Source organism: Phyllostomus discolor, chromosome 14, assembly GCF_004126475.2.
Source record: "Phyllostomus discolor isolate MPI-MPIP mPhyDis1 chromosome 14, mPhyDis1.pri.v3, whole genome shotgun sequence".
NCBI classification, from domain to species: Eukaryota; Metazoa; Chordata; class Mammalia; order Chiroptera; family Phyllostomidae; genus Phyllostomus; species Phyllostomus discolor.
This window is the reverse complement of record NC_040916.2, coordinates 29300747-29324780: the sequence shown is the minus strand read 5'-3', so window position 1 is coordinate 29324780 and position 24034 is coordinate 29300747. Positions and strand designations below refer to the sequence as shown.

Sequence of the window (24034 nt, the reverse complement as noted above, 5' to 3'; positions counted from 1 at the left end):
GGGTAGTCTCACCTTGAGACTGTAGACTTAAAATAATAACATATTATCATTTAAATCTCACGCAGACAGCCCTGACCGGTGTGGCTCAGTGGGTTGGGCGTTGTCCCACAAAGCAAAAGGCTGTGGGTTCGATTCCCAGTCAGGCACGTGCCTGGGTCGTGAGTTCGGTCCCGGGTAGGAGCGTGTACGTTGATGTCTCTCTTCCTCCCCTTCTCCCTCTGCTCCCCTGTCTCTGAAAATAAGTAAACTTAAAAATATAAATCTCACACAGACATATGAGCTAAGTACCCACCCCCCACTTTTTTCCTGTGTAACCTTTGGTAGGACAGTGATAAAACCAAGTAATTAAGAGGCAAATTTTAAGAGCCAAAATTAATTTGCTTTTTTTTTGCATTTGGAATAATGCCTATAAAACGCCCCCCCCCCCAAAGCATTTTTCTTCTTAATTAAAAAACAACAACAAAAAATGCCCTGGCTGGCGTAGCTCAGTGGACTGAACGCGGGCTGGGAACCAAAGTGTTGTAGGTTCGATTCCCAGTCAGGGCACATGCCTGGGTTGCAGGCCATGACCCCCAGCAACCGCACATTCATGTTTCTCTCTCTCTCTCTTTCTCCCTCCCTTCCCTCTCTAAAAATAAATAAATAAAATCTTTAAAAAAAAAAAACTAAGTGAGGGCAAAACATCTTTTTACTCTGTAACCAGGATCCCAGCACTTAGAAAGATGAAGCTGGAGAACCGGAATCTCGTGGAGCAGCCCATTCCGAACACACAAAAAAGCTCAGACGCGGTTTTGCCTGTTACTCCGCCCCCCCCCCCCCCCGCCACAGTCACAAGGATTTCAGTTGAACAAAGCTCACAAAATCAGGGGTGGCATTTATCTCGCATGGCTGGGAAACAGGCCCATCTGCTTAATTTCGGGGGGTTTTTTTGGATGAGTTATCAGAATCATTGATTCAAGAGTTTCCATTTTTAAGTCGCTTCAATGCTTAATTTCCCCAGGCTCACTTTCGTCCTTCTTGAATTCAGCACACACGCACAGGAGTGTTTTTTCAGGGCCTTGGGCTGTCCCTGCTACCCCCGCAGGCCCCGCTCCTCCGGATCTCTGACCCGGCCTCAGTCCCTCCCCCGATCCTTGTCCCTCCAGCTTCTCCAGGCCGCCCCGCCCCCTCGCTCGCTCTCTGTAGACTGGCCTTCGCAGCTGCTTCTGCGGGAACACACGCCCCCTCACCCCTGGCCGGCCAGACCCCCCTGACCTGCCTGACCTCCAGGGGCCTCCGGACTCCCCGAAATGACGCCCCTCCCTGTGCCCGCCCGCCCCGTGGCAGGGAACGGTGAACGGGGATGGTCCTGCAGGGGGAGCCTGGCTGTGCCTTCACCCCGGCGGCCCCAGGGCCTCCAGGGGCCAACGGACGGACGGACCGGGTGGAGCTGATCCCACGGTGCCCCTTCGGTCACGCTTTCCCTGCGTCTAGGGCGTGGAGGCTGAGAGACCACCGCACGGAGCACCTCCTGCCCGCGTGGGGTTCACGGCCGAGCGAGAAAGAGGAACCAGCCGGCCCAGTGTTCGGCTCGCGGTGTTAATGCTTTCAGTCCTGTGGCGTGACGCGCCCACTTTCCAGATGGCTCGGAAGCAGAAAGGTAGTCACGTTTGTTTACTCCCAGGGACGGGGGGGTCACTCTGGGCGGACGCACTGTCCTCCGTCGGAGCCCGGCCGGGAGCGGAGGCTCAGCCGACCCCACGGGGTGGAGAAGACCCGCCGGCCGGGAGGGGCCGGCCCTGACCTCTCCCAGTGCACGGGTCACCGAGGGCCTCGGCTGCCAGGCCTTCTGATACCATCTCCGGCTCTCTAGGCCCCGGTGCACAGCCGGAAGGCTGGAATGCGCTCCTGGAATGTGAGTCATTCCGGACTTCAGAGACGAGAGTCTGGGTGCCAGCCCTCCCTACGGGACACGGAGGCTCTCAAGCCGCACCCTCCCCCCGAGCAAGGACACGGGTCATCATGGCCGAGAAGCTCCCAACGTGTAACCGGGCTGGACGGGGCAACAGGCAGAGGCCCGAGGCCCGTGGGCCCTCTCTCCTGAGAGCCGGCGAAAGCCAGGAGGTCGGCCCCTCCCACGGGGATCACATCGTGAGCACATGGGCTGCTGCGCGAGAAGGTCCCACGAATGTCCCTGTGGGCCTCGCCAAGGCCTCCCAAGCGCCTTCTCCGACCCGCCTCTGGTCAGCGCCAACCTCGGCGGCTGGCAATGCCTCCATCCCCAACGGCCGGAGATGCGCCCGCCGGGATATCACCGGTCCTCCCCCTGCTGCCTTCGGTGTCCGGTGGCGCTGGGCGCCTTTTCACACGCTCGGTGGCCGTCCCCACCACGACCCACTTCCGGAACCTTCCCAGAATCCCAGACCAAAGCCCTGTGCCCGTGAAACAAGACTCATGTTTTGTCTACAAGTTTTTTCACGACAAACCGATACAGTTCTGGAACATTCTACCAGGAATGCCCTTTGAGGAGATTCGGTCTCCACGCCCACCGCCCTGGCCAGGGCTGACGCAGGGCCCGACAGGCAGGGCTGGTGAGGATCCGGCTGTTCCCACGGTGCCCAGCCCCCGACACAAGCAGGTGAAGTCACAGGCAACATCCCTCCTCCGGAAAAACAGCCCGAACTGCTCGCCACTAATTGTGGGTCAGTTGCATCACCGTGCAGGAAGAATGACCTAATAATGTGACCACCTCCTGACTGCACCGGCGAATCACCTACGTTCCTCCCCCCACCCCAGCACCCTCCACCTTCCTCTGGCCCCCCCCCCCCACGCCCCAGCCCGGCCATTCCCGAGCCCCCACGAGCTAACAGCCCTTTCCTGCCTTTTCCCCTAAAGCCCTCGGCGCCGGGGGACCAGCGGGAGGGGAGGACGGTTCCTCCTCTTGGGCAGGTGGCCACACCTGCTCCCCGGGGTTCTCCTGACGCAGGAGCTGCTGCTGGCTGACAGCAGCCTCACCCTGGGGCCTCGGGAGCGGAAGCGCGTCCCCCAGACCAGAGGGGAGCAGTGGTGGTGCGGGGGGTGCGGGGGTGGGGGGCTGTGGGGCCAGGAGGGGTGCAGGCTGCGGGCGGCGCGAAGGGCACTTCTGTCCGCGCCCAGGCGCCCTGGTCCGGGGCCCCAGGTGTGCGCGCGCAGCCGCCCGACTCGGGTGGAGCTGAGCCCCTCGGGGAAGCAGCTGGTGCGAGCCCAGAAAAGGACGGGAAGCGCCCCAGGTTCTGCGCTGAGCCCGGGTCCCGGCCAGAGCGGCAGCGGGCAAAGGTCAACCCGACAGGTGGGGGAGGCTGCGAGGCGCCGGAGGAGCAGGTGTCACGCAGCGCCCCCTTCTCGGCACCGGGGCTGCGGGGCCGCTTCCGGGGTTCCCCGCAGCGGGCGGAGGGCGCGCCGGGCCAGGGGCCGCGGACGCCGCAGACGGAGCGGCGGCGGCGGCCTGGACGTGCACGGGAATTCCGGGCTCGGGCAGCCCCAGGAGCTCCCACCCGGCCGGCGGCCCCGCCCCGCTGGCCCGCCCGCCGGGAGGAGGGGCGCTGGCCGCGGCCGCGGTGGCGTGAGCGCGGGCGGGCGGGGGCCGGGCCCGCGGGGACCGAGCGCACCGCCCCTCGCCCGCGAGGCGGGAGCAGGCGGCCCCCCATTGGTCGGGCCGGCCGGCCCAGCCCTCCGGGCCGCGGGCGGAGGCGGGGGCACGGCGTGCGGGACTCCGGGGCGGGCCGCGGGCTCCGGGGGACCCAGTCGGACCGAGCTGCCCAGGGGAGCGAGCTCCGAGCGTCTGCGCCGCGGCCACTCCCGGGCCAGGAGCGCGAAGCCCCGTGCGAGACCCCGAGCCGAGCGCAGCCCCGTCGCGCCGCGACCACCATGACCCACTTCAACAAGGGCCCTTCCTACGGGCTCTCGGCCGAGGTCAAGAACAAGGTGCGCGGGCTCGGGTGGGGTCCCTGGGGCCGGGCGGCTCCCTTGCGCGCCGGCTTCGCGGAGCGGAGACGTCGGGCGGCGCGGTGGCCGCTTGCCCCCATCCGGTCTCGGGCGCTCTCCTGGCTTTGTTCCCGCGCCGCGGGCCGGACGGGCGGCGGGCGGCGGGCGGCGGGCGGGGTCCGGGCCGCTGGAACCCGGCCGAGCGGACCCGGGGCGCCCGGGGTCGGCTGCGGCTGCAGGACCCGCCCCTCCAGGCGGGAGGCACCCCCGCGCGGCCCTTCGCCCTGAGGTGGGGCTGGTCCGCGCGGCCGGCGCCCCGGGCCCCTGCTGACCCCACGCCCTCTCCCTCCGCAGCCCCGGGCCGAGCACAGTTAGGCGGGTCCGCGGCCAGCCGGGGTCCCCATTGTTCCTGGGGAGGGAGACCGCCGAGCGTCTGTCCCCCCGACGCCGGGCGCCCCCGGGAGAACGGGACCCTCCCGGGACCCCTGAGTTTCCCGGATGTCGGTGCTGTGGGGCGAATTGCTGCGGCTTCGGGACACCGAGACAAAGCCGGAGCGCACCGCCCCGGGGTGCCGTCTGCGGAGACCCGGGGTTTTCTGAGGAAAACTGAGAAGTTGGGGAACGCGAGGCTGTAACGGTATCGGGGCGTCTCCGCGGGTCGCTTTTGTTCCGGCCGACGCGCCCAGCGGGATGCGGCTCGCGGCGCCCGGCCTTGGGGCGCCCGCCCCTGCCGCCCGGCCGCCGCGCGGAGGGACGCCTCGAGTTCGTCCGGGACTCGGGGTCTGGGAAAGACGGGAGCGGCGTCCCCCTCCCCAAATCCGCTCCTTCCTTCCTCCCTCCCCGCATTCCAAGTCCATGACATCAGGCGCTTCTGGGGCGAGACCAGCCAATCGGCGCGGAACTGCGCACAGACCGCTCATTGTCTGGCTCTGCTGTCCTGGCCAAAGCGCCACAAAGGAGCGCCGCTGTGCTCGGCCCCCTCGCCTCCGGGAGCCGCGGCGCGTCCGGTGGCCGCCGCACCTCGGGGGCCCGGCCCCGGCGCTGGGTGCGCGGCGCTCTCCACAGAGCGAGGGGCGCCCCCGGAACCCGCAGGAGGGCTGCCGTCCACGCACCCCAGTGGGATGCGGTTAAGACCCTGAGCCGCCTTCTGAAGCAAGGGGTACATTTTAGCCCCCCAACCCCCTCCCCCGTCTCTAAAGCGGAAACGACTGGGGCCCGCAGTCCCCCCCCCCCCCCCCCCCCCCCCCCGCCAGAGAACAGCGGCCCAAACACCTTCTCAAGGACAGAAAAGTGAGCGGTCTGCGTGGGGACCACGAAGCTCCCCCCGGGAACCCGGCCCACTAGTGCTCCCTTCCCGGGCTTCCCCCCGGGCTCAGGGGGACCCTCTCAGAGGGGGCCTGCCTGTGCCCAGCCGCCAGGGACACCTGGCTGGCAGCAGGCGGCTGTGACCCATCTGCCCCGCACATGGGGTCCCTGTCACCTGGGCAGCCCCCCGCAAGGGACTGGCCTTTCTTGGGGGTTAATATCTGTACTAACTCCTGCCTGCTGACGAAGAAAGCGACCTCTTTCCCTACGGGCTGTGGCAGGGAAGGCAGAGCTGGAGGCCAGACGGCTGTGACTCCTGGTGGAGCCTGAGGGCTCAGAGACTCCGGGAGGGAAGTCGGTTATGACTTTGGGTCTGTCCCTTCAGGCCCGGTGCTCACAACCCCTGTGCTCACACGGGCCTCTCCTACAGCGCCCCTGTGAGTGGGACGGCTTTGACCCCTGCTGCCCCAGGGCGGCGGGGGGGGGGGGGGGGGGTTCCCCCCCCCAACATCTTATGCAAACAGAAGCCCAGAAAGGGCGCCATCGGCTCGAGAACGGCCCGAGAGGGGGACTCCGGCCGGGCGTCGGGGTTTAGTGCAGGCCCCAGGCTCCTGGGGTCGCACCCACCACACCCCCGCTTGTGTGGGGGGACCCCTGTTAATCCTGGACGTGGTGATCGGGGGCGGAATCCTGTCGCCCCTTCTGGGTCCTCGTTCCCCGGGCTGTTGAGGGGGACCTCGAGTTTCCGCCGAGGGTCCACAGGCCGGGCACCCTCAGGCCCATCCTGCCCTTTCCCTGTGCATTCCTCAAGGATACGTCACTCACACGCAGGGGCTATTTTTGTTTTTCCTCAAAACGTCACTTAACAGATCAGGAAAGGACAGTGCCCCCGGGCAGCCACCTGTGGGAGGGGCCTTGGCCTCTGGCAGGTGAGGTCCTGTCCCCTCTCTGCCCCTCCCGCCCCATGTGACCCTGCCCAGTGGCTCCGTCCCTGCTCCGGTGCCTGGTCAGGAAAATGGGGGGACAGTGGTTAGCCCCCGAACCCCGTGTGGTTGGGACGTGCGGCTCGTACTGAGGACCGAGTGGCCGTCGGAAGGTGCTGCCCCTTTAAGAATGCGGCTCCTTCAAGCGTGCCTTCCGTGGTTTTCTGTCCGGCCTGCGAGAGCAGTGTCTCCGTGCTTCGGGAAAGCCTTTGATCTTGGGTACTTTAAACTAGTAAAATTTCAGGGGGGATAGTCTGTAAACTTAGGATCCCTGCCTGGTAGAAACACAGAGTTACTTTTTTCTGCTACACGTGGGCAGGAAGGGGTCAGAAAACAGCCTGCGGGGGCACCCTTCCTCCCGGCCTGGGGACGGTGCCCCTGGCAGCACCCAAAGGGTCAGGGACCTGCGGTGTGCGGAGGCCCCCGCTGTGGGCAGGGGGTGGGGAGGGCCGCGGCCAGTGCGGGAGTTGCAGGAGGGAGGGGCGCCCCAGAATTCTTGAGCTCTGAGAGGAGGATTGTCGGGGCTCCGGCCGCCCTCGGGAGGGGAGGCCACGGACCCCCTGCGTGCCTGGGGAGCCTGGGGGGCCGGAGGAGCCGGAGGAAACTGAAGATCCCGGAGGAAGCGCCACCTTTCCGGACACGTGGCCGCGAGCGGGACAGCGGGGCCCGGGCTCCGTGTCAGGCTGAGGCTGCCGGCTGCTGCCCAGCAGACACGGCCGGTGCCGGGGCCGCTTCCCTGCGGGGCTGGGGGCACGGGCGCCGTCGGCGGGGGGCAGGGGAGGGGGGCGAAGGCCCTCCTCCGCGGCCACGTTTGTTCCGGGAGGAGCAGGAGAGGAAGCTTGGGGAGCCCGGCATGGCAGGCGCGGACCTGGAGCCTGTGCCCCCCGCCCCCCCCACCCCCCCGGGGACGTGTGAGTGGGGCACAGCCGCCCTCAGCTCGGGGCGGCCCGGGGCACACAGCGGCGCCCTCAGCCGCCGCAGCCCAAAGGTGTAAGTCACCGAACAGGAAGCTCAACAGTCCCGCAGCTGTGGTTCCCGGGGGGCCCAGGGGCCCCGAGACCCTCAGCCGGCCTGCCCTGTGCCGCTTGGACCCGCAGCCGCTCTGCGGGGGGGGGGGGGGGGGGGGGCGCTGGGCCGAGGGACCCCGCACTCGGCTGTGAGCGCCCAGGGGGTCTGCCCGGCTTCGCTGCTGGGGCACTGGGCTCCTGGCCAGGCACGCAGGTCTCACTCCGCAGTCCAGAGCGAGGTTCCAAGTCCAAACTGTTCTGTCTTCTGTTGTCGGTCTCCCCCCCCTACCCCCGGGGCGCTGAGGGCCCCCCAGTCACCGGCACGGTCCGTCGGGGCCTGCACCTTCACCGGGAGCCTCCCACTCGGTAGATGCTCGGTCCCTGTCTGCTGGGTCAGTGACCCGACCCGCCGGGAGCGGCTTTGTTCCGACTCTGGAAACTTTCGGGAGTCCCCCTGGTTGGGGTGTCTGGGCGGAAGTGTCCCCTGCGAGTGTGGCGTTTTGGAGGGCACGGTGGTTTTTATGGCTCACGTTTCTTCAGCAGTTTTTTTTTTAAACTAGTCCGTGTGAGATGGACACTTGTCACTGAGAGCATCCCTTCCTAGTCACTGGGGCTCTTTCTGGGGCTCCTGCGCCAGGGAGCAACAGGGGCGGCCCCGCCGCCCCCCCCCCCCCCCGGCTCCCCCCGCCCGAGCAGATGCAGGAGGCTCCTTCCGCGGAGGGGAGGGGAGGGGGGGGGAGGCCCCAAGCCGCCCCCTCCGGGTGCCCAGGCCCCCCTGCCCTGGGTGTGTCCGACCGACCACCCCGGGCCCGCGGCTCTGCCCTCCGCCCCTTCTGGACGGTGGGCCGCCTGCGTCTGCTGGCTCTCAGCTTCCATCAGAGCTCTCAGCGGTGGGACCCTGCCGGGACTGTCCTCGGCCGGAGGGGCCCTGTCCCTGCCAGGCGGGGTCATGAGGGCGAGTGGGTGTTTCGCTCAGCAGTGTCTCATGAGCCACTCTTGAAAATGGTCCACAACAGGAAAGGAAAACAACACAATGGCCATTGCTGGTTTGGGTGTTCGGCCGGCTGTCCCCCTCTGCCCCGCAGAGCGAGGACAAGCTTTGCCCTCTGTGCACGAGACTGGGCGGGGGCGGGGCTCGGCCTTAGAATTCAGGGGCCAGCTCCCTTCTGTCCCAGGTGTGTTCAGTCCCCACAGACTACGGCCCACGGGCACCGGCCCCCGCAACCCTGGACACGTGGCTGAGGGGGCTCGGACCCTGGACGTGCCCCTGCGTGTGCCCAGGCTCCCCCTTCAGAGTCCCTGGAGCCCGAGGGGGCTCAGGCCTGGCTGTGGGGCCCGGAGCCTCTCCAGTTCGGGGTCACTGTCACAGGAAGTGCAGACGCACCTCAACCATGCTGCGCACACGTGACCTCGGGGTTCCGGGCGGGCTGGAGGGGTCGTCAGGGGGGACGTGGGCCGTGGACACTGTCCAGGTCAGAACCTCGGGCTTCGGGTGAGCGACCTGCGTGTCACCTGTGAATTGGGGCTGCTGGACGGAGGGATAGGCCAGCGCAGGAGCAGCCGGGCCCGCGGGTCCCTGAAGGGGGGCCGCAGCTCTGGCTCCGCCCTGCTGGCGGTCCAGCCGGCCCCCCAGCCCAGCACGTGCCCCCTCCCACGCGCCCACATCTGCTCGTCTCCCAGCGAGGCCTCTGCGGCCAGGCCCTCATGCCCGAGCCAGGCGTCTCTCTCTGACCCCGGAGTCGGGGCTGCGGCCTGTCCCCAGGGTCCCTGTCCGTGACGCCGGCCCGGCGGGCAGCCTCTGTCAGTGACATCGCAGGGTCACTGGCCGCGGTCTCGGGCCGTCCCCACGGCCCTCGGGGCGGGGGCTCCTGGGCACAGAGAGAGAGGCCGTCATTTCTGGGCGGGGCGGCGTTTGGCCGTTTGTCCCCGAGGGATCGATTTCCCTTACACAAGCGACACCTTTCAGTTCTCGTCACCGTGTCGCAGGGCCGGCACCTCTCCCCGGCGCGGGCCCCGCCCAGGCCGGCCGCGAGAAGCAGGTCTGCGAGGAGACGGGCTCGTGCCCAGCTTTCCCCGGGCGGCGGAGCGGATCCCCCTCAGTTCCCACCCCAGGCCCGGGGCCGCGAGGGGCCCTGCAGAGCAGAGCGGGCGTCCAGGGCACCAGGGTGTGAGCGAGGGGCAGCGGAGGCCCTCTGAGGGCTGTTCTGGGCCACGGGCTGAGCCCACGTCGGTGGCCGTGTCCCTGTGCCCCCGCCATGCTCTCCGGGGATCCTCACTGCCGGGTGGCCGGCCAGGGCCTGCGGGTCTCGCCCCCTCGTCAGCCGGGCCCTGGGCCTGCCCGGGGCTGCGGAGGCCCCTCGGGCGAATGGAGGGGGCGCCTGCGGCGGCGGCCGGCCCCCCCCTTCTGTTTTACGTGGAAGGAAGTAGGAGCGAACATAATCAATACCATGTGTGCTGAGTCTCGTAATTCAAACATGTGATTCTGCTTTGGATGCAGAAATAGCCGCAGCCACCGAGCCGCTCGCTGGGTGTGGGGACCTCACTCGGTGGGCCTCGCCCTGGGGGCTGGCCCGGCCCTGGTCCCCGCGCCGAGCTGGGGCCCCGGGGCTGCTCCTGAGCCTCCACGGCCCGGACATCTGGGCCGTTGCCGCGGAGGACCCGGCTCTGCCACGCCGAGCCCCCCCCGCCCCTCCCAGCCCCGCCCCGGCCACGCATGAGCACGTGCTCTGCCGGCCGGGCCTCGGGTCCCGTCGCCCTGCACTCTGGACTGGGCTCTGAAGTGTCGTCCCCTGTCTCCTTGGGCGAGGGCTCGAGTGACACCCCCTCCTCGCAGCCCAGCCCTCTTCCAGCACCTTCTGAAGCGTGCTCGTGGCCGGAGGCTGCTTCTAAGGGCCGGCAGGAGGGTGGAGGCGTTTGGTCCGAGACATCGCTGCCGGTGTCTCACTGTGAACTTGGGGGCCGACCTGAGGCTGCAGGCCCCGGGCCGGTGGGGCGTTCTCCCCGGGGGGCGCTGCAGCTCCCTCGAGGGGGTCGGTGGGAGGCAGCGCAGCCGGTGCCCCTGGCGCGCCCATGCTTCTCTGTGAGGCGGGAGGACCCGACGGGAAGCTACCACGGTGCCGTCCCGATCCCCTCCCTGCACAGCCGGGACCCGCTGTCCGGGCCAGGGGCCCCGTGCTGTCTGTGGTGAGCTGCGGACACAGCCCCGTCGGGCCAGGGGCGGGGACCATCCACGGGGGGGGGGGGGGGGCGCACCTGTGCCCCAGGGTGTTCCTGCTGGGGCCTGGGGACTGGCGGGCGGCACACCCACCTCGGGGTGCCGTCACCCTCGCCCAGGAGGCCTCGTCTCTGTCCCCGTTTCGTGAGTGAAACCTGTGCTGGGAAGAAGACACACAGCACCAAGACATAAAAGTAAACTGAAAGTGTCCTCTGACACTTGTCCCCACCCACCCACCCACGGGGGCAGCTCTGGACACCATCCAACCCCGTGACTCGCGGAGAAACAGGGTCACAGCCACTGGGCATCTCTTTAGAAAGTGCGGGTGGGTCAGAGTGTGTCCCTTGTGACCTGACATTGGCGTGTCACAGGTGTGACCAGATTGCTGTCTGAAAACTCGGCCAGCTGAGATTCCCACCCATGGGAGATCGGCCCCTGCAGGGAGAGCTCTCGGGGTCAGAACAAAACTATGTCACACCGCCTTGTCCAGCCCCAGGTGTCTTGGTTCAGTTCCTCACTATCCAGTCCTGGGTCAGGGACCGCAGGGACCGCAGGACCCCCTCTGCCAGCTGCGCCCCCCAGGTGGGGGGTGGGCAGGGACACCCCTCTCACTATTTGGTAACGTAAGTCATCTTTAAAGCAGGAAGGGCAGGCGGCACCCAACGATCTCTCGTCACAACGGCTGTGAGGTCGGGTCAAGGGACTGATTTCCCCAACGTTGAGTCTGACCGAGGAGTTCCGTCTGGGCCTGCAGAGGCGCGGCCGGCCCAGCAGAGACAGGACGAGTGCTCCTAGACACTGAACTTGAGGCCAGGCGTGGGGTGGGGGGGCGCTTTTCAAGAGGAAGGAGACGAGGCTGACCAGGGAGGGCGCTGGTGTGTGTGGGGGGGGGTCTCCCAAACACGGGCTTGGGCAGGAGACAGAGGGGCCCATGGCTCAGACACCTGGTCTGTGGCCAGCGTCCTGTTCCTCTCCCCACGGAGCCGCTGGGGCCCGACGGGGTGGCGGCAGGGGCAGGAGACGGCCAGGCCCGGCTCTGCGAGCCTCACCCCTGCGCCTGGGGCCGGAAAGGGTGCTGGGAGGGGCTTGTGTGGCCCTGCTGGGCACCTGTGGCCCGCCTGCGGAGCCTCGTCGCCAGGGACCTTTGTGCAGGGCGCTCTCTCCCGCTGGTGTGTGCCCACGTCGCTGCCCGGTCGGGGAAACGTGGGGCCCATGTGGGAGGCGTGGAGTGCACGTGTGACGTGTGGAGGGTGCGTGCGGCTCGTCCAGGCTTCCGCTGGCCCGGGAGCTGGGAACAGGGAACAGGTGTGCGCTGTTTTCTAAGGAGACCTGCCCACCTGCGGCCGCTTCCCGGCCCCACTCCACGCACGCCCTGCCCGCGGCGGGCTCTGTGGGGGACGCGGTGGCTTGTGGGTGACCGCACCTGTTCCCCACGGCCCCCACGAACACCAAGGGAGCCCAAACCCCTTTTAGTCTCGCGAAGGTCTCGAACGGCGAGTGTCCGGCACCGCATCCCGTGTGCGCCTCACGAGGCGGGCTCTCACTTTTAGAAAGACCGAGCAGCGACACTATCCTTCCCGGCCACGGACACGCTGCCCCCCCTCCCCCCCATGTCCAGGGCTCGGTGGGGTCGGGAGCTCGCGCCGGCGTCTGATGACCCGGGTGGGGGGGCGCCCTGCGCAGGCAGACGGCGGGTTCCGAGCCTCGCTCTCCCGGGCGCTCTCCCGGGCGAGGGCACTGCCTGCCGCTTCGTGGTTCACGGGCCCGTCACGCCCATCGCACCCGCCACCCTCTCCCCGTCCCCTCCCGGGACTGCTGCGATCACACGCGTGAGGCGAGCAGTCGTGTCTTACAAAGGTTTGCACACCTGTGCACACGAGGGGGCATCCGCTCCCCCTGCCCCCGGCTCACGGAGCCCACACCACTAGTTGGCCCTGGAGCTCCGGGGCAGGACCTCGCACGTCACCCCAAATAACGTGCTCGTTCAAGGGAGGGTCGTTCAAAACCCGGATGTGTCTGTAACTGTTGAGTTTCGCTTCCCACCCGTTCAGGACGCCCGCCTGGGCGTCCCCAGGTCCTCGCCTCCCAGAACCGGGGAACGGGAGATCGGACGGGAATCCGAGCCCCAGGTGTGCGGCAGCAGGTGCGCCTGGTTGACGTGGTCAGAGCAGGGCGGGGTCGGCCCCCCCCTGCCCGGCTGCTTCTAGGGTTACCCCGATGAGCTCCGGGCACCGTGGACAAAGGGGGCTCTCATCAGAGGCTGGAGCGGGCCCGGGCTCGGCCATCCCGCTGGGATCCCCGGGTTGGTGGATTCGGTGGATGAAGGGGGTGCACCGCCCGGGAGAGCCGGTGGCGCTCAGACACGGGGCCTGTCCCTGACCCGGGAGGCCTTCCCACCTGTGGCACCCTCCTGCTCTGGCAACATGATTAGGGCGTGAAAAGTTCGTGGTTGTGCTGAGTTCCCACCTGCGCCAGGCATGGGCTCTCAGGGCACAGCAATGAGTAACACCTGCCCCGCCCCCGCCCGGGAGCCGCAGGCAGGCAGTCCAGGTGTGCTTGCGCGCCTGTGCCGGCTCCTAGTCGTGGCTGTCCCGACCCCCCCAGGTGCCGCACGGGCTCCCGGGCGTCCACTCCAGCGTCACCGCGGGGTCTTGGGCGGACAGCGGAGGCCCCGGGCTTCTGGGTGGGGCAGGAGGGGAGAGGTGGGGGATGGGGCCCCCTCCTGGTTCCCGAGCCGTTGAATTTGCGTGTCTGGGTTGATCCTCATTTCCCGGTCCGGACTCTTCCCGGAGTCCGGCCTGCGTGCCGACTCCCTCCTTGTTCAGGACCCACTTCGCACTGTGTGTGCTCTGACCTTCGCAGTGGGAAGGTCACTCACTGGGTCAGCACAGAATCCGTGTCCTGTTGGTTCTGCATTTTTCCTGCCGTAACGTGGGTTAGTTACGCCTTCTGCCTCACGCCCTGGATCAGCTCCTAGGCTTCAGTTCCCCAGCGTTCGCACACCAAGCCCGGGACTTGCCCTTTGCTTCACGGCACCCGTTTGGGGGGGGGGGCACTGTGCTGCCCCCGCCGGCCGGCCCCTCCACCAGAGAGAAAGGCTGGGCTTTAAAACGCCCCCGGGCAGTGCCCCGTTCGGCCTGGGGGTGGGGGGTGACTTCCCACAGCTCCTCCCCGCCGTCCGAGTGCTGGCTGGGCTGGGCACCCAGGCAGCCGGAGACATTCCCAGGGCCGAGACCCAGCGCGTCACGTGTGTGCTGGCGCCGTCGGACCCAGGGGCCGGGGCAGGTCAGCGTGGAGGCCGGGCCCGCCTCAAGTGGAGGAGCAGGGGCCGGCCGAGGCCTGGGCCTCCGAGGGGAGGAGGACGGTTCGCAGGGAGACCAGGAGGCCCACGCTGGGTGCACGCGTCTGCTGGACCGCCCACCGCCGCACCACTGCGGGGCCCCGGGAGGACTTCGACCGGACGGGCCTTCTGGGCCCCTCCCGGCCCGCGGTGCTCAGCCACGTTCAGCTGTGACGGCTCTTCCGGGAGCAGGTTCTCTGCCTCGTCTGCCAGGCCGTTGGGGGGAGGTCAAAGGTCTGGGGTGCTTCCTCCCCAGTCTTTCGTTTCTTAAAAATAACCCGCCTAAGACACTCCACAGCCCAGGAGGCGTGTTTGGGGGGGCAAACTCCGCCCCCCCTCGGCAGTGCCCTCCCGTTGGGTTGGGCTCGTGTGTGTGAGTCCCCGGCCCCGCGGTGACCCTGGGGCCGTCACTGTCCCAAACAGAAAGTGGTTTTCCCCGCAGTCCCCACCCGGCCCTGACGAGGTACAGCCCCGTGGTCACCTGAACAAGAATGCAGATGGGCACACGAGGGCATTCTCGCCGGAGGGAGGGGCAGGGACCGCTGTGACCACGAGGCGGGTGGGAGGGCCCTGGGGTGGGGGCCGGGGCCGCGGCCGTGGCGAGCCCGCCTGCAGCGAGACCTGCACGCTCAGCCGCGAACACTGAACTGAACTGAACGGCGGCAGAGGCGTCCGGGGACCGAAGCCTTGCCCGTGGCACTGGGGCAGACACCGGCGCGGGGCACGGACGGTGCTGCGCCTCGGGCACTGGGACCGGCCGCCTTGGCCGCGGCCCCGGGCACCACCTCACCGTGGCCTTGGAGGGCAGGCGACGACCTGCGAGAAATGGGGTCAGGGTTGAGTTACCGAGCTGGGTCACACGGTTTGGGAGTGTCGACATTTGTTTGACTTCAGAGCGTGTGACCGCTGCTGCTGTGACCCCTCCTTGTGAAGGTCGGGGAGGGGCCGGGGGCGGCCACGTTTCAGGACCAAGAGGGATGACCACTCGGGAGGAGGACACGAGGGGAAGGCCCTGGCGTGTCCTCTCCGGCCCCCACCTGCCCGCCGGTCTCCTGCTGGTGCCAGCACCCGCCTGGGCTCTTTGTTGAGGGCAAATGTCTCTCCACCTCATTCCGTCTCTCTGCTTTCGGGCCGGGTCACCCGTCCAGGTGGCCGTGGACACGGGCTTCCCTCGCTCGCTACCTGCCCCCAACGGGGCCCTCGGTGTGGCCGGCGGCCGGGCCGTGCCCCCCACCTGCGGGCTCCCTTCTGGGGGTGGGCTGTGGGCCCCCCCCCCCCCCGCATCATCGGGCCACTACCTGCCCGACCCCCCACCGACCATAGGGGAGCAGACTCTGCTGGGAGGGTCTCCTCGCCCCGGGGTGCAGCCCCCCAGTGCTCCGCCCGCTCCGACCACGGACTTGAGCGTGCTATTCAGCCCGTGGGGGGGACTCCAGGCATCTGGGAGGAGGGCGGGGGGCTCCAGGCTGGGGCTCTGAGCTCCTCTGGGGACCGAGTGGGAGGCCAGGAGGCTGAAGCCACCGGACCGGAACCAGGAGGCGGACAAAAGCCCTGGAGGCTGCCAGGGCAGGGCAGGGCAGGGCGTGGGGTGCGGGTGGGGCACCGGCGGGGCGCAGGGAATGGGCAGGGAGCACTGTCCCCCGATCAGGTGCCCTGGGTGCTCCTTTCCTGGTCTTTATTTTCTTGCCTTCTTTTATCAACTGGATTTATTAGTGTGACATTGGCTGAGACATTACACAAGCCTTCGGGTGTACATGCCCGCAACATGCCATCCGCACATGGCGCTGTGCGGCCCCCACGCAAGGCCCGGTCTCCTCCCGCCACTGTGTGCGGGACCCTCCCCCCTCGTCAGCCTCCCCTCCCCCATCACCGTCCTGTGGTCTGGTCATTCACCCAGTGTCTGCTCTGCGTCCCGTGTGTGAGCGTGGTCACGCGGCTCCTGCCCTGGCCCGTCTGACGCACCTTGTCTCACGGAACAGGATCCTCTGCCCTTCGAGTGTGTTTGGCCGGGAGGATGCTGCCAAGCTGCGGGGGGCCTCCAGGGGCAGTGCCATCAAGCAGGGGTGTCTGGGGGCGCCGGACAGGAAGGGTGGGCCAGCCCCGCGTGGGGAGCCTGGGCGTGGGGGGCTGCGAGGCGCCGGGAAGGCCGGGTGCTGTGACACACCACGTCCTGGAGCAGGGAAGGAGCTGGTCTCACACACAGGCCGCAAGAGCGGTGTTTGAGCTGGTGAGAGTGAACCTTCCCGGCAGCGGAACAAGGGGAACTGGAGCCGACCCCCCCCCGTTGCGAGGAGGAACCCGCCGGCCAGTGTCCGACGTTCCGATGAGCTTCTCGGGCGAGAACACTGGGCGAGCTGCATTTGCTGAAGCTTCCCTCTGACACCGCCCGACTTGCTCCCCGTTCCTTGATCATGAAAGGTGTGTGTCCCGGACACTTGAAAAGAGACCCGAGTCCCTGGAGCGCGTGACCCTGGTGTGACCACGCGCTGACCTGCTTTCGGAGGCGGCCTGGGTGCTGCTGCGTCCCCCCGACAGCACAGCCGCGGGCGGGGGCCAAGGGGCCGTTCGAAGTAGATGTTTTCCTGGATGATTTCATGAGGTTTTCTTTTTCCTTTTAAACTTTTTTTTTAAAAAGACACATTCCTAAGTCTTGAATTCTACTTACCAAGCCTGACGGCAGAGAGCTCACTTACTGGGCAAACGTCAGCAGTTTCGGGTGCGGAAGCCCCTCGGTTGGAGCTCTGCCTGCGAGCTGGCCGGTCTGTTCCAGTTCGATCCGCGCCCGAGCCGTGCCCAGGGCCAGCTGTCCAGCGCCCCGCCCCGCTGCCCCGGTGGTGGGGGAAGGAAGGCCTGAACCCCGGCCCCCGGAGGAGACCGGGCCACGGAGAAGGTGTGGCTCCCTCTCCGCCATCTGGCAGGGGTTTCCGAGTCAGCTCTGTAACCCCCCCCCCGTGGTGTGGGCACGGCGTGGAATTTTTCACACGTTGAACAAAGGAATCGTGAATGCACTTTTATGTGCTTGGTTGCATAACAGTGGGTGTCCTTTGGCCGAGAGTTACCGCCCCCGCCCCCACAGACACCCCAGAGCCCTCCGGTGTGGCTCTCCTGTGCGCCGAGGACGTTGTTTACACGGCCGGCCGGGATAGGAAGCGGCTCTGCTCTCCGGCCCCGGCTTTCCTGTTGTGCAGACAGGAAGCGGGTCCCAGGGTGGCGAGGTCACCCACGCCCCCGAGCGAACCGGTGGGGCCGCTGTACAGCCGAGGGCTGAGCCCCCGACACGCGCCTCGTCCTTGCAAACGCTGTGGGAAAAGCTCAGCTGCCTGGCATGCCTGGGGGGCAGGGGGTCCGGCCTCTCTCCTCCGCCTGGTTCCTTCCCTCCGCCTCCCCACCCCCATTTAGACAGAGAATTTCTCTTTCTGGCCACTTGTAACCAGACTCCAGTGTGAAAACACAGTCAGGTATTAAGTCTTTTCCTACCAACTCACTGCGCACACATTTTGTTTCTGAAGGTGCCGCAGGAGGCCGATGTGGTGGGGGGTGAGGAGGGGGCGCACCCCCCCCCAGACTGTGTGCGGGAGTCGCGTGCGCAGGGAACGGCAGTGGGGGCTCCTTCCTGCGCGGGGGGCTGCCCTGTCCTGTGCAGCAGAACCTTCCGGCACACCGGCCCAACCGGGCAGGAGGCCAGAGGGGGTGTGTGTTGAGGGACGGGGCCCCAGGGGCCAGGAAATCACGCACCGGGCTCCCGCCTTCCACTGCGCGTGACCTCGGGCCGAAATCCGATCCGGGCACACGGCAGCGTCAGCTGTCTTGATGTGAAACATAAGCTCACCGAATTTCTGCTTTGTGATCTGTAAACAAAGGATCTGTTTTTCTCTCCAGGGGGCGGGGCTGCTTCTCTGACTTGGGGGGGCGGGAGTGCCCAGGACCCCAGCCAGGGCTCAGGGTCGTCTGCTCTCTGTGGGGGCCGAGCGGGAGTGCCCGTGGGAGGGACGGTGCCACTGGAACTCCAAGGGCCTGTGATCGTGTTCTGTGGCAGCAAACTTTCCAAGTCCTTTTCATCCACACTGTGACCGAGGCCACCGCCGGCGCTGGCCGGCCCTGGGCCCTCGCTGTCCACGTGGGGCATGGCAGTGCCCATAGGAAGGCCCAGGACACGACTGGCCTCCGGCCTCACTGTGGTCTCCTTAGCAACCGGCAGACCAGCCGCTCTCAGGCCCTGGGGACGAGGAGTCGCCCAGGAACGTGAATGTGTGGCTTTCAACGGTATTCCGTGCCGCTGGTTTTTTCAACTGAGGTTCCGGCCCCACACACAGGGGTCTCTCAGAGCCCGCGGTGTCCTGGCAGGGGGGACAGCACCCCGTCTGGGTTGGGGAGGCGCCCTCGCCGCACAGGACTCAGTCAGGGAACAAGGGGTTGTCTTGGGCTTCCGTGGAATGTTCGGGTGCCCGGAGGGTGCGGCGTGGCTCCTGTGAGGAGCGTGCTAGGACACACCGCGTGGCCGGAGCTGGACGTGACCAGCAGTGAGGGGTGTGCGAGTCGCAGCGAGAGACGCAGCGGGCAGTGGGAGTGACGCGTCTCGGGCGGGCACGATGCGGTGGGTCGCAGCCCCGCCTCCTCCGTCTGCAGCGTGGCACTCAGGGACTCTCCCCCAGCGGCGCCGTGGCCGGTGCCACCCTGTGACGAGCGCAGAGCCCTGTTCGCCGCCCGCCTGCGGGGGGCGGGACTGTCCTCTGGGGCCTGTTTTCCCCTCCTGGGCCCCACGGCCTGGCCGCGAGCTGCTCGGTGCTGGAGTAACACCCACCCGCCCGGAGACGTGGTTCTGAGCCACCGAGGCTTCAGAGGGCGTCCGCCCGGCCGGGGCCCTTGACGCAGGTGGCCGCTGCGTGTCGCGGCCGCAGTCCCTGCGGCCGTCACAGCGGGCCCCCCTCCCGTGTTGCAGATCGCGTCCAAGTACGACCACCAGGCGGAGGAGGACCTGCGCGGCTGGATCGAGGAGGTGACCGGCATGAGCATCGGCCCCAGCTTCCAGCTGGGCCTGAAGGACGGCATCATCCTCTGCGAGTGAGTCCGCGGGGCCCCTCCCACCTGCATGTCAGCCGTCCTTGTCCCGCCTCCTCGACTGGCTGCGGGGGCCTGGCTTGTCCCCACTGGCCCGTGTCCCCGAGTGGCCAGTGAGTAGCCGTCGCGCTTTCCCTTCCAGACTCATCAACAAGCTGCAGCCGGGCTCCGTGCGGAAGGTCAACGAGTCCTCCCTCAACTGGCCGCAGGTAACGCCCCCCCCCTCCCCCCACCTTCAGCTGCTGTTCCCGAGACCAGACGGGGGACTCCACCCGTGTTTCAGAGGAACGTTCCAGCGGGAGCCGGGCCCGTTCCTGGGGTCGCCGTGCCGTGTTTTCGCTGCCTCCGTAGTCGCTCAGAAGGCCTTCTCTGGCTGGCGGAGGTGGAGCCCAGAAGTTTCTATCCTTCTGTTCAGTCTGAGGCGCTTTCACAAGTTCACACGGGGACATACACCCTAGACCGTGAGGGCCAGCGAGGGGGAGAGCGAGGACTGTCACCCGAGGGCTCACGGGGGGCCGCGCCCCTCACTCCGCAGGAAGCTCGGGCTTGGGTCATGGGCTCACGAGGTCGGGTGACACCACGCAGGTCAGCCTGGGGTGCGTGTTTTGGGATGTGACCCAAGAAGCATGGAGCAACCACAAGTTTGTGCTTAAATTCAAACTAAAACATAACAAATAACTGGGTCGAGTATTACATCCATTTCCACAAAGGAGCTGCCAGCCCCCGACAGCTGGCACACAATTCCCGCAGGCGGGCAAGGCAGGCCCCGCCCTTGAACTCAGAGAGACCACCGCCAGGGCTCCTGCGTCTCCCTCGGGCCCTTCCCGGAGAGCTGCCTGCGTGCGTGCGTGTGGTCAGGGGTCCCTGCCCGGCAGCCACCCTGCCTGGCGTCTTGTAACTAGCCGTGGGCCCTGAGGATGCAGGTACCAGGAAGGTCCCCGTCCGGCCCTGGACGTCACGTGACTCTCTCCCTGCCCACAGCTGGAGAACATCGGCAACTTCATCAAAGCCATCCAGGCCTACGGCATGAAGCCCCACGACATCTTCGAGGCCAACGACCTGTTTGAGAACGGGAACATGACCCAGGTCCAGACGACACTGGTGGCCCTGGCCGGTCTGGTGCGTTCCTCACGCCCCTGCTGTCCCCCAGGAGGTCAGGCTGGCGGCGGGGCCCGTCCCCTCCGGGACCGCCAGCCTTGGGGACGGGCTGCGGGCATCTGGGGCCTCGGGCAGGACGGCGCACGCGGCAGAGGGGCCGTGCATCTGGGGGGACAACGGCCCCGCCCACGGTGTCCGCCTCTCGGCCGGGTCCTGTCCCTGCCGCTGCTCCTCCCGTGAGCCTCGGCCGGCACGGGCTCCGCGGAGCAGTGCCCGCACGCGGTGAGCCTGCGTGTTTCCGTCCAGGCCAAAACCAAGGGCTTCCACACCACCATCGACCTCGGCGTGAAATACGCGGAGAAGCAGACTCGGCGCTTCGACGAGGGCAAGTTGAAAGCCGGCCAGAGCGTCATCGGTCTGCAGGTAGGTGCCGCGGGCCGCTCGGCCCCTCCGCCCCTCACTCAGGGGCGTGACCTCTCAGCCCCCCCCCCCCCATGCAGTGACGCAGCGTCTGTCGTCGTCGGTGAGGGGCGGGCAGCCCGCGGTGGCGCAGGTGTGGGGGCGGGTGTGTGGTTTGCGCAGTGCGTGACCCTGCGCGGCCCAGGAGGTGGTGGCGGCGCTCAGGAGGAGGAGCCGCCGGCCGGCCCGCGGACTTCCCCGCTGTCTCCGCAGGACGCGGTGGCCGCCCCCTTACAAACGGGGGGGCTTCACAGAGCCTCAGCGCCACAGTCCCCCGTGCTAGGGGCGCGCCGCACAGCGGCCAGACGCTGCTCACGTTCGCCGCTGTAGTTCCCGGGAAACGCCCCCTCGGGTTCTCCCCCACCCCCCTTCACGTCGCCCCCTGGAGGGTGTCCCAACGCCGCCGCGGCCGAGCGCCCCATGTGCGGTGGGGGGCACGGCGCCCCTCTCTGGCGGAGTCTGTGCAGGACAAAGCCGTCTCGGTGCAGAGAACTGGAGACCTGATTTCCCGGCGTCCAGCCGGGAGATGCGCCTGCATATTCGGGGGTGGGGGTGGGGTGGCGTTTCCCTGCGTGGGGGGGTTACGGACAGAGGCACACGGGGGACAGCCAGGAGGACCCACACACATGCCGACAGCGGGTGCCTGGAGGGAACCATTGTGAGGACAACTCCCCTCCTTTGCGCTTATATGTTTTCTGAACCTTTTCCAACAAACAGGCTTTTACTTTTTTTAAAAGATTTTATTTATTTATCTTTAGAGAGGGAAGGGAGGGAGAAAGAGAGAGAGAGAGAAACATCAATGTGTGGTTGCTGGGGGCCGTGGCCTGCAACCCAGGCATGCACCCTGACTGGGAATCGAACCTGCGACACTTTGGTTTGCAGCCCGCGCTCAGTCCACTGAGCTATGCCAGCCAGGGCAGGCTTTTACTTTTAGTAAAGAAAAAAAAAGTTCCCCTTCAACCCCTATTGTGAAGGGAAAAGATAGGGCACAGAACCACGGCCCTCACCAGCAGCCTGGCTGCTCCGCCAGCTGGTCCTGGAGCCCCGCCACCCTCCCCGGGGAAGGGAGCCACGTCCTGCCCCTCCGAGTGGGCCAGGTTCACGGTCCTCGTCCACTGCCTCCCAGGCCAGTGGGCCTGAGAGCTGGAGGGACAAAACGTGCTTTTCCCACGAACGTGGGGGTGATTCTGGTGGAGCCTGTAGTGACCCAGGTTGAGCTGCCTGAGGACACACCTGGCGTTTGCTGCCCTGTTTTATGCAAAACATACCTGGAGGAGGAAAGTCTGAGGCCTGAGGTGGTTCTGTCCCTGTCGGTCCTGGTTGTCTGTACCGGGGGTGGGTGGGGTGGGGGGTAGCAGGGGAAGTGTGGATTCTTCATCGTGTGGCCCCTGTAGTAACTTCTGGTGTCTGTCTGTCCCTTCCTGTGCCCGTTTATTTATATGGTTATAATGATGAGGTTTTATACCCAGGGAATTAACTGTTTGAGACTCTCCTTTATCACATGGCACCTTGAACTTGAGGAAGGGACGGAGGAGACTCCGTATCGCTGGGCCCCGGCACAGGGAGGGGCTGGGACCGGCTCCCCTGTGCAGTAGAGAAAGCCTTGTCTGTGCCGGGGATGCCGGTGACGCCTGGTGACTGGTGCTGATCTCGCTCTTTGACTTCAAAGATGGGGACCAACAAGTGCGCCAGCCAGGCAGGGATGACCGCCTACGGGACCAGGAGGCACCTCTACGACCCCAAGATGCAGACCGACAAGCCCTTCGACCAGACCACGATCAGCCTGCAGATGGGCACCAACAAAGGCGCCAGCCAGGTGAGCGGGGCGGCAGGCGGCTGCCTGGTCCCGGGAGCCCAGGGCGGGGCCGTGCTTGGCGTAGTCGTAAATCCCTAAGGGGGTGGGGGGCGGGGTTATGGCCCTTTCTGCAGCCGCGCCCGTGGGGCGGGGCGGGGCTCGCGCTCTCCCTGGAGGTCCGAACAGCCGGCCTGGCTTCCTCACCGGAAGGGAAGGAAGTGACCAACCGGGCTCTGGCTCCGGACCCGAGTCCACGGCTCGTCCTCACGCTGCCGACTCGTGTTCCCCAGGGCCCTTCGTGGGCTGGTTAGGTCACTAGTCACCTCGTCTGGGGGAAGTCGTCAGACGGTCCCCTGGATCCCTGTGACATGCTGCGGGGGGGGGGGGGGGGCGGGGGGACGCTCCATGCTCTCTGCTCCCGGTCCTCTCCGGAACCACAGGAGACGGTGCTTGCTCCGCTGGGCCCGTGAGAAGCCCAGGGACTCCTGCCTGAGGCCCAGAGCAGCTCCGCAGCGGAGCTGGGACCGCAGCCGGTGGCCTGGCCCCGCAGCCGGGGCGCGTGGCTCCGTGAGGCGGGGAGATCCTGGCCCTCGGGCTGCCGGGGAGTGGGGGGAGCTGAGCCCGGGGCCAGCTGCGGGCCCGCTCACCGTCAGGGTTAACTTCATCCTTGATGAAAATCAGCTGCTGTTTCCTAACGCCCGTGCCCCCCCCCAACCCCACGACTGCAGGCGGGGATGCCGGCGCCGGGCACCAGGAGGGACATCTACGACCAGAAGCTCACCCTGCAGCCCGCGGACAGCTCCACCATCTCCCTGCAGATGGGCACCAACAAGGTCGCCTCGCAGAAGGGCATGAGCGTGTACGGGCTGGGGCGGCAGGTGTACGACCCCAAGTACTGCGCCGCGCCCACGGAGCCCGTCATCCACAACGGGAGCCAGGGCACGGGCACCAACGGCTCGGAGATCAGCGACAGCGACTACCAGGCCGAGTACCCCGACGAGTACCCCGGCGAGTACCCCGACGACTACCCGCGGGAGTACCCGTACGGCGACCAGGGCGTCGACTACTAGTCGGAGGGGCGCCCGGCCGCCCCGGGCGAGCGTGGTTCCGCGTCCTCCTCCAGCACTATTATGCTTGTCGTACCTGAAACACTGCCTTACACGCCCCCGCCCCGTCCCGCCCGTGCCCTCCGCCCTCCGTAGCTGCCTTCCCGCGCTGTAACAGCGAGCCCCGGCCTGACCAGTAGCCCGCGTGCGGCGTGCCGAGGACACTGCGAAGGAGGACTTCCCTCGCCCGCGCACACGCAGCCTTCCTCACGACAGACTCGTGCAATGTCACCATCCTCTGCCGAGAGCGGCCTTTCAGACGGTAGGAAGCCCCCCGACCCCCCCCTCCGGGTTAGCGTCTGGTGTCCGCGTGGAAGACTAAACTCGTGCTTCTAGCTGCAGGCGGCGTCTGCCCACCACGGTGACGATGCGGCATTCTTAGGGATTTACGTACCGGTCTTTCTACAGTATTGTTCGCTCGTTTTTAAATAAAGTCATGACCCGTGTGCATCCGTGGCCCCGTGTGTGCTCATTCTCTCACGTGAGCTGGCGGGACCGCCCCCCCAGGGGCGTGTCTCCGGGCGCGGGGGCGGACTCGGCTCGCGGGCCCTTCCTGTTCGTGCCAATGTGTCGGCGCCGCCGAGCCATTTGCCACTGTATTTATTGCTGCATTTCTCAGCGTCAACGCGCCCCATTGTATTTTTTATAAATAAATATTTTTTGAACATCCATGTGAGCAGCCAGCTGGTTATTTCCAGAAGCACTCCTTCCCGGTCACCGTTTCGGG

General features: G+C 67.0%; 1 protein-coding gene across 1 annotated transcript; it reads left to right on the top strand.

Annotated features, from left to right (window-relative positions):
- The first annotated feature begins 3728 nt into the window (after nucleotides 1-3728).
- Nucleotides 3729-23969, top strand: CNN3 (calponin 3). Its single transcript, XM_028503364.2, has 7 exons — nucleotides 3729-3942; nucleotides 18731-18852; nucleotides 18992-19058; nucleotides 19831-19968; nucleotides 20254-20370; nucleotides 22076-22222; nucleotides 22930-23969. Exons 1-7 carry the CDS (start codon nucleotides 3886-3888, stop codon nucleotides 23269-23271), a joined length of 990 nt encoding a protein of 329 aa, XP_028359165.1. The 5' UTR covers nucleotides 3729-3885; the 3' UTR covers nucleotides 23272-23969.
- The last annotated feature ends 65 nt before the right edge of the window (nucleotides 23970-24034 follow it).

Coding starts and splice junctions, on each gene's coding strand:
- CNN3 (XM_028503364.2), top strand. CDS start 3,886: ATGACCCACTTCAACAAGGGCCCTTCCTACGGGCTCTCGGCCGAGGTC. Junction 3,943..18,730: donor CGGCCGAGGTCAAGAACAAG/GTGCGCGGGCTC, acceptor CCCGTGTTGCAG/ATCGCGTCCAAGTACGACCA. Junction 19,969..20,253: donor TGGTGGCCCTGGCCGGTCTG/GTGCGTTCCTCA, acceptor GTTTCCGTCCAG/GCCAAAACCAAGGGCTTCCA.